Genomic DNA, 9328 nt, shown 5'->3' on the forward strand with positions numbered 1-9328 from the left:
AGTGTACATGTACATTCAACCGTCTTCACTCTGATGCATATTCATTTCTCCATTGTACTGAAGGGTTACAGTGTGAGTAGAGGTAGGAAGGTACCCATTTGTATTGCTGCATTAATCAAATAATTATAATTTAAACCAAAGATAAAGAAATACATAATTGGCAGTTTGCTTTTGGGAAAATATGAATAACAATGTATCGCTTATATCGGACTTCTTGGCTGTCACTTATGTTTCTGCAATCCTGAGCTGGAGCTCATCTTCCTGCATAACCGTCCCCCGAGCTGGACTTGAAACTATCGAGGCCCCTAAAACCCTAAAACCCTAAAACCCTAAAACCCTAAAAACTCTAAAACCCTGGAACAGTCTTCTCGTTAAATATGTGTCTTGCAGCTTCTTTAAATCTTTTTTTTTGTTACTTGCTTTTTTGTAACTTTGAAAGACGCTCTACAAATAAGATGTGCGATGGATTAAATTAAAGCCACAAAACAAAACTAAAAAGCTGCATCTATAAATCCTGTCAAACCGGTTGAAGGCCTCGGATGACAATCTTCATCCACTTTCCATGCGTTATGTTCCGTTTGGTAAAGGGATGGGCGATACTAATATTTCCTAATACAGTTTAAACGATGCTGACAATTTCTTAAGACTTTCTTTTTTCTTTTCAAAATAATGGTCATATTTAAAAGAATAAAAGACCATTACACTCAAAGACAAATCCCTTGACACAAACAGACATAAATATAGTATATTGATGCAATTAAGAACCTGCTTATAACTTTCTGGGTGTGTTGCTTTGAAATGCTATTTGGCGCCAAAGTCATGTGGCCATCCACGTTCGTATTCATATGAATATTTTATCTATATATTGAAAGTAATCGATACCAAATGAGCAGCTTGTGAGCATCGCTGTATCTCTCTACCTCCGTCCTCGTTCCTCCTTTTTTTTTTTTTTTTTTTTTGGAGGGGCGTGATAGCGTTTGGACATCAAAAACCGAGTCGCCCGCCCTCGAGACAAAACTGGAGACGACACACAATTCTTTCCTGGAAACTTTAATTGTTTTTGACAACTCCTCACCAGCCAGTGAAGGTCGAGTCCAACAGTGCAGCTGACAGAAATGTACAAGTGCCCTCTCACACTGGCAGGAGGGCGGTGAGGTAAAGCCGGCGTTCGATGTCACGATGAAAAATAAAAAGGCGTCTTTCTCTCTCTCTCTCTCTGCGTCACTTCACGTCTAAAGACACGTCGTCCAGAAGGAGTCTGGTAATGTTCACATATTTCATAATTCATAACCAGAGTTATTAACTTCTCAAGGAGAAGCTGTGACACGTTCTTTTTGAAAAGGTGTCACAACGCTGCCTGTAGCGCTCAAATAGTTCTTTTTTTAAACAAAGAGTGCAATGTAACAGAATCAATAAAAAATAAAAAAATAAAACAGCAGAGCGAACCCGGTGCTCCAAGCGGGGTCAAAGTCGTCAAAGTTAATGAGTACAAAACAATTGAAGAGAGAACCATGAGAAGAACGTGTGTTTTCCTCCACCCCGAAGGGACGGCTGCTTCAGTGCAACGTCTCCGCAGGGAGCCGGACATGCTACATATTCAACTATTCCAAAACAACAAAGAGTTATAGCTGATATCATCATGTGAGGACATTATCGGCAGAGCATAACCATCCACGAAGAGACTCAAAAAGGTCGAAACACCATATTTACATAACGACAACAAAAAAAAGGTTTTTAATAAAAATATCTTATAATTACAATAGTCTATTTTGAGCATATCTGTCTTCCTTCCACATACTTTTATAGAACATTTGTGTCTCTATATATGTACATTCTTAATCGTCTCGAATCAGAAAATCGTTCTTCTTTACAATATCAAACATTTTACAGCTCCAGGGGATGACGCCCCCTGTTCAACACAAATCATCTATTTGAAACAATAGATGTCCAAAACATGTACAACCATTTTCTTTTCTTTTTTTTTTTTTTTATAGCAGTTTAGTAAAGCTTTAAACTGGAGTCCTTTTTAGTTATTCTTTAAGCACAATTCACAGACAGTTTCATCGCCCGATTCCGACCAGAAACGTCTCCGGCGTGGGGGATTCCGTGAGTGACGGGTCGAGGAGACGAGGAGAAGTCTACATACTGACTCCCTTGTTCGATGGAACCAAAACAAAAAAAAGCTGAAATGAGTGGTGATTTTATTTGGGTTGAATTCCTCCCGGCGTTTTATTAGTATTATTTATTTTTCCAAATCCCCGTGATGGGTGCCTCCAGTTGGGGGTGAGTCCCTGGTGAAGCTTTGTCAGCTTTGGAGTGGCTCTGTGCGGGCCTACACACCTGTGGAGGGGGATGAATAGCGGGGTGGGAAGAAGAGGAGGAGGAGGAGGAGGAGGAGGAGGAGGAGGAGGAGGAGAAGGAGGAGGAGGAGGAGGAGAGGGGGTGGTGAGCTGCTGAGCTCCAGACTGACTGGCGCCGACAAAACAGAGGGCCATGCTCGATCAACAACCCAAAACAAACCAGGTCAAACAACAAGCGCACGGCTCCTCGAGGCTCTCTCTCACACACACACACACACACACACACACACACACACACACACACACACACACACACACATTTTAGGCCTTATCCAGGTGTGTTTAGGCTCAATGCTATAAAACAGCAAGCTTGAATGGGACTGAGAGGGACAGAGAGAGAGAGGGGAAGGAGTGTGTGTGTGTGTGTGTGTGTGTGTGCGTGTGTGGGTGTGTGTCAATGAAAGAGAGGGCAAGCTGAGGTTTTAACCCTCTCTTCTTGCTACATCGGTGACAGTTATTGCACAAAAAGCACAGCTGCCTCTGAGGTCGGTGTTTTCTTGTGTTCCTCAATGATTTTTTTGTTCCTTCCGTGCTCCCTCAAAGCACTCTTGGGGGAAACTGTCCACCTCACAATCAAGTTAATGGGGATGGCTCCGCTGATGAGGTGTCTAAACCCTGATTGTAAACTACGAAAAAATAAATAACACATTTCAAATAATGAGGAATGTAATTATAATTCAACTTACCAGTGCAGTGCTTGTATCTCAGCGGCATAAAATAGAGTCCTCCGGCTTTTTGACTATTGACGTCCTCTACAAGAAGAAGGAGAAGAAGAAAAAAAGAAACGTGTCATTGGATAAAGACTAAATAAAGGCAAAGGCCTAACGCCCCGCAGACTCAATGATATGCAGCAGAGCGGCGGCTATATCTCACATAATAAATGCTCTTATGAATAACAAATTGCCCCCATTGTGCGCAGTGGAGTGGGCTGCAGGCTGAGGCACTTCACCAGCCCCTGGGATGAGGTGGGCCTCTGACACGCACTGGCATTATCATGCAAATTGTAAAAGCTCGCAATCAAGTGCGCAATCGAACCCAAATGAGATTTTTTTTAAATATTTTACGCACGATTTTTCAAGGATATGCTGTGAGGTGTGTAGTATTTTGATTACCCCCCCCCCCCCCCCGCCCCCCCTCAACACACACACACACACACACACACACACTGAAAGGACAATGACACATAACGGGCATGACGCGCTTTGTCTGCCTGGCGGTACACGGCGGTCTGGCACGCAGTAAAATCGGAGGTTCCGGATAAAGTCCCGGTTGGAAAAACGTGGAGACGGTGGAGAGCCGCGGCCGACGGTGGGAAGCTTACCTGGTGATGGTCGACGTTGAGCGCCGTCAGCGGCGTGCGACTCGGGTTGGAGGCCGGGGGAGGGCAGGTCCCGGTCCGCTGTGGCTGCTGTTTGTGGAGCGATGGGTGCGTCTCCAGGGCCAGCTGCAGGTCCAGGATGTAGTCGATGACGTGCTGGAGGATCTCCACTTTGCTGACTTTCTTATCCTGCGGAATGGTGGGCACGAGGCGCTTCAGCCGGCTGTAGCAGTCGTTCATGTCGTACTGCAGGCAGAACAGGTCCTCCTCCTCCACCCTGCACCGGGCGATGTTAAAGCTCTGCTTCGACAGATAGTGCAGCGAGAGCGGGCTGCCGCCGGAGGAGGAGTCCTGGGGGTGGACCGGAGTAACAGCCTTCATCTTAGAAAACCAACGGCTCGGAGACAACGCGGGGGGGAAGAACGTCTCTGGTAGCAGGAAAGGTGTTTAGAGACACAAAGCTGCCGTGCATACAGATGAAATACGCGAAGGGAATACAAAAAAAACGACCGAAAGGCGGAATTGTAGTCTTGTCAACACATCCCGCGGAGCCGCGCAGTTCCTCGTACTTCGGCAGGCTCGGTGTGAAGGGAGCGAATAGATTCCCTACATTTATAGAGGAGAGGGGAGGTGCCAAGCCCGACGGCTGACAGATCGAGGGAGAGGAGCTGGTCAATCACCGGCAGCCCCGCTGCCCACCGACCCAACAACGGAGCCGAGAAAAAGGCGTGTCTCATTCTGTGCGCGCTGCGGTGGTCTGCCTGTTGGCAGGAGGTGTGTGTGTGTGTGTGTGTGTGTGTGTGTGTGTGTGTGTGTGCGCGTGTGTGCGTGCGCGTGTGTGAGAGCGAGCGAGAGAGAGAGCGAGGCGATTTAAAACAGTCAATTGCGCATTACCACCGCTGCACAAAGAAGAAGCAAAAAGTCTCGAGTATCTTTTACGTCCAGCCCGTGCAGGAGGCCTCTCTTGGAGATGTGGGCGATAATATACACACACACACACACACACACACACAGACACACACACACACACACACGCACACATATATATATATATATATATATATATATATATATATATATATATATATATATATATATATATATAATTATTATTTTTAACACACGGGGCCGATTAACGTCGTGTTTGCATCTTTAACGCCGCAGTCGCTGATGCGTAATTACGCACGGCCTCGCGTGTATCGAGCACTACCCGGTGACAGATGATCTCGAGCCGAAACCTAATTAAACTCGCTTTACCTACAAAAAAAAGAAGAAGAAAGAAACCAAAATGACACCAGCCAAACAATTTAACTCCCCAATGGGTAAATATAAATCCCCAAAAGTAGGTAATAACATTCCAAATTATTTTAGGACATGCAGGACAGATGCCTAGAAATCGTTACGGTTAATTTTCACACATGTGCCTTCTATAACCAATAGGGAGCAGATCCGATTTGCACTACAGAAAATGGGTCCGTGAGGACACATCATTCCAGCTCACTATCATCTCGGAGTCATTAAGACTTCATATAACAAAACATGTTCCTTCTTACAGAGCTGATCGCGGCTCTAGGGGAGCCGGCATGGGCCAATTTGGTGGCGGTGCCTCCTCCTCGCTGCTCCTTCCTCCAGCTGTGTGTGTTATTGTGTGCCTCCTACATTCCTCCACCTCTCCGGGACGCGTCGCCGCTTCGCTCCTTTCCCTCACCCCTTGAGTCGCCCTGCCGGGTAGACGGCCTGGCGCCACACATGGACAGCTCCTCTCCTCTGCTCTGCTCTCCCTTTTCTTTCTTTCTTTCTTACTTTCTTTCTTCCCTTCCTTCTTTCCTTGTCAGGCATGTTGCCAAGACAACAGGAACACTCAAGCTTCAATTCAGCATCAACCCTGAGTATCTTTTCCACGCTGGATTCATGCAGGGGCCCCTGAGGTCCGACTCTAGCTGGGATGACACCCACCTCAGTGCTTCTTTGGAGGTTTAATGTCCCAACACTTTATGGGAACCACCACAGTCTCTTCCGTCATGAATATTGAAAGGCTTAAATGGCTTTAAATGGATATTTTCCCCGTCTCTCTCTTTCTCTCTGTTTTCCTGTTGCCATGGGAAGTGACTGCTCTGCTCAGTAATGTGTTGCAACAATGTTTGGTTCAGGGACAACTTCAAAGGGGTCAGTGGTATGAGTCGTCGATGGTAGCCTTTCCCGCGGTGCGTGAACTCTCGCCCATGACGAGCAGTAGAGATGGCCAGGCCTGAGGGGGGGCCGCAGTCCTGTTGAGCCGGCGATGACTGCACAAACGCTTATGATTTGACCATTTATGTCCATAACAACACAGAGAGTTGGAGATTCCGCACAGAGTCCAATTTCTCCAAGCTGTTGGCTCCCTCGAGGAAGGCTAATGGGTCGGAATAAGTTGCTGCCAAGAATGAATTTTCTCATTAAACGTTATAAAACTAAAAACAAAACATTGTAATGAATCTCCGCCTCTTATCCGCATTTTCAATCTGTGGAAACTTGGCAAATAAAAAAGAGAAAGTTGGTGTATCGATACAAGTACAAAGAGCAATGGGAACAGACTCGGTGGATTCCTCGTGACTGAAACATCTCTCACAAGTTCACGCTCCAGAAGAATTGGAGCACAGGAATCCGATCTGTGTGCAGCGTTGAGGAAACTGGAATCCTCCTCAAAACTGATACCGGAAACAAATAGAAAAAAAACGACATATTCCCATCGTGTTTTCTCTCGTTTGAGTTTGAGGGGAGCTCCAGACATGCACCTTTTTCTTCTGCATCGTTTAATGGCACCCCGACTCTAGCGCAGCCTTTCAAACGTCATCATTTTAGAGATCAATCTTTTCAAGCCCAATGGAATCTCTGTGATGTATTTTGCTTTGGCAAATTTGCGCAAATGTTTTCACATCAAATTCAACTTTCGCGAAGTTTGACGGGCACGTTTGCACCATTCACCCGGTTGGATATTGCAAACCGCCTTCAGCGACGTGTTCTCACTCCCAACTCTTCCAATACGGACGGTTGGTCAGTGCACCTCGTTGTCTGATGCCCAGGCAAGAGGCACCCTTCAGCAACGGGCTCCCATGTAACCCCCCGCGTCAGCATTAAACCCTCAGGGTAGCTGTCATCGTGTTAAGAGTGAGAAAGGAGGTCGCCGTGGACCGTTGGGTCACACAAACGAGGCCGCTGTTCGTGTCCGTGTTCAACTACTACTTATCAATACTCTGCTTTTCTACATGACGAAATCATTGTTTTTAAAAGATATATACGATTTTGCCGAGTGTGTGTCTAGTTGGAGGAGCTCAGCCCGGCAGAGAGAGCAGAGCAAAATGCGTGCTGCAGAAGTTTTGATAATAAATGACATCAAACCCTTTTTTTTTTTTAAACTACCAAAAAGCACAAATTACGTCGGGGTCTTATCAATACTAATTCATTTTGCACCAGGGAGCGTTTAATACCAGGTTTTGGAACTACAGATAACGTAGAACGTGATTGGCTCTCACTGGGAAGCTGTAGAAAGATGGCGGACTGCGAGGAAGACAAACCCGCTCCCTACGTAGAGAAGTTAAGGAAAACACTGAATAAAACATAGTTGTGAATGTTATACTCTATATCTGCCAATAAACCCCCCATACATGGTACACACTGTCCCTTTAAGAGCCGCTGTCTCCCTAACTCCTAACTGGATGAGCAGCCCATTTCAGGAGATGCATTTGTGTGACCGGGCCTTGATGTAACCTCTCTTTACACAAGGTTATTCTAATCAACCACGAATACTTCAACCAGAGCTCGGTGTGTGCTGTGTGTGTGTCGGCAGGAATGTAAACAAGGTGCACTTTGACTCTTTGTGCTCGGTAACCTTGTTATAATTCTATTATTGTCTGTCTTCAGCCCTGCACCCAGTCAATGACACATGGATCGACCTCAAGTTTAACACCTGCAATAATTCAAAGTTGTTGGGAACAAAGGAGGGCAACATGAGTGTGCATTGCCGTTGTGTGTGTGTGTGTGTGTGTGTGTGTGTGTGTGTGTGTGTGTGTGCGTGTGTGTGTTTGCTTTCTCTTGCTTCCTTTGCATGTACTTCCCTAATTGTGGCCCTTCTGGCTCCACTTCCCTAAAGGTTTATAGCGGCGCTGACTGGGGACCGGAGCCAGGTAACTAGAGACTCGTTACTAGATAAGCCTGAGGGTGAGAGCTCTCTGTTTGTTGTGGCTACACAGCGAAGCCGAGACGGGGATCAGGGTCTGACTCAAACCAGTCGGACTCGGCCGCACGTGTGCAGTGCGGTCGCTAGGTTGAGGGACTCACACACACACACACACACACACACACACACACACATACACACGCGCACATACACACATCATCATTGGAAGTTATTGAGCATGTTTTCTTGGTAACCGCCTTAAAGCACCACCTTTTTTCTTTTACAAATTTATCATCGGAAGTCATGTTTTTAGGCTTGGTGAGGATCACAATTTGGATTTTTGTGCAAAATGGACAAGAAAGATATTGAAAAGAAGCCAGACAGAAAAGTTTAACTGAAGGCATCCAGGAGTCAAACATATTTTAATTCCACTAGCTCACACGGTTGAGTGGAGGCCTACTCATTAGCCACAAGGATACGATGTTGGATCCCAGTGTAGATGAAGGTGTATGAGGAGACAGTATTCTAAAGCGTGTCATGCTTTCCAAAACAATGTGTGGGTACTCTCGTGATCCAGTTCAACTGTTACAGTAAAAGAGATCAAAACTACTAAACTGGGTGTATAACTGACAATGTGTTGTCTTACCATGCAAAGCCCCGTTAGCTTGACCTTCGTCCATTAGGAGGCTGACCCAGGACGGTCAGACAGAGGACAAAGGTCACAGAGGAGGAAACATTTGATCTGTAAAACGTACTTTATTTGGAAAGTTCAGTCTTGTCTAGTAAGCTTAAACACTTTAGGGAAATAAATATGATTGGGTTAAGATTCAAAAACCGTGTGGTTGTTTTGTGTCCCTTTGTGGTTATTTGTATTTATAAATCTTTTAAAGTTGCCTCTGTGGTTGTTTAGTGTTTTTTTGAGTATTTTTGTGTTCACTTTCACTTTTGGGTTTATTTGGGATTGTTATGGGTCTCCTTGTGGTAGTTTTTCTTAGTGGCTGTGTCTCTGCATCTGCCGTTATCTCTTATTTTTAGGATATTGCTATACACCCATATACTTGTAGAATTATCTAACCCATGCTTTTACATCCTCGTCACCCTGCCTCTGAAACAGATCACTCTAAGGAACTTTTTTGCCGTGACGACTGAACTCAGCCCTGCTTGTGCAGGCCGGTTGTCTGCTTGTGGTTTTGATGGGTGACAGTCCAGTCCCTTTTTTTATGGTTGGAGTATAAACAGACACGGTTTGCCTTAACAGTTCTTGGCTTGTCAATAACCTTCTGTTCTTGGGTCTGTCTGGTCGAGCTGGGCGCGGTGACACCGTCCCTAATCCCTCAAAGTGCAGCGGACATTTGCATGCATGGTTTTTACTATTCATCGAACGGCGGAAAGCCGCTCGTATCTCCTGAACCAGATCTTTGTGCGTCGGCCGGCTCGGCTGCAGGTGTGACGGGGTGGTGCCGCACTTCTTTCCCTCTTTCTCTCCAGGTGACA

At 45.8% G+C, this 9328-nt stretch overlaps 1 protein-coding gene across 1 annotated transcript; it reads right to left on the reverse strand.

Moving 5' to 3' along the window:
- Positions 1 to 1034: 1034 nt before the first annotated feature.
- id4 (inhibitor of DNA binding 4) lies at positions 1035 to 4440 on the reverse strand. The gene is made up of 3 exons (XM_034529048.1): positions 3682 to 4440; positions 3047 to 3112; positions 1035 to 2340 (listed from the first exon to the last, which is right to left on the reverse strand). Exons 1-2 carry the CDS (start codon positions 4057 to 4059, stop codon positions 3065 to 3067), a joined length of 426 nt encoding a protein of 141 aa, XP_034384939.1. The 5' UTR covers positions 4060 to 4440; the 3' UTR covers positions 1035 to 2340; positions 3047 to 3064.
- Positions 4441 to 9328: the final 4888 nt, after the last annotated feature.

The sequence above is a fragment of the Cyclopterus lumpus genome, chromosome 25 (genome assembly GCF_009769545.1).
Source record: "Cyclopterus lumpus isolate fCycLum1 chromosome 25, fCycLum1.pri, whole genome shotgun sequence".
NCBI lineage: Eukaryota > Metazoa > Chordata > Actinopteri > Perciformes > Cyclopteridae > Cyclopterus > Cyclopterus lumpus.

Excerpts from the sequence above, each read along its gene's own strand:
- id4 (XM_034529048.1), bottom strand. The coding sequence starts at position 4,059 with ATGAAGGCTGTTACTCCGGTCCACCCCCAGGACTCCTCCTCCGGCGGC. Across the intron at positions 3,113-3,681 it reads TCAACGTCGACCATCACCAG|AGGACGTCAATAGTCAAAAA; the intron begins GTAAGCTTCCCA and ends TTCTTCTTGTAG.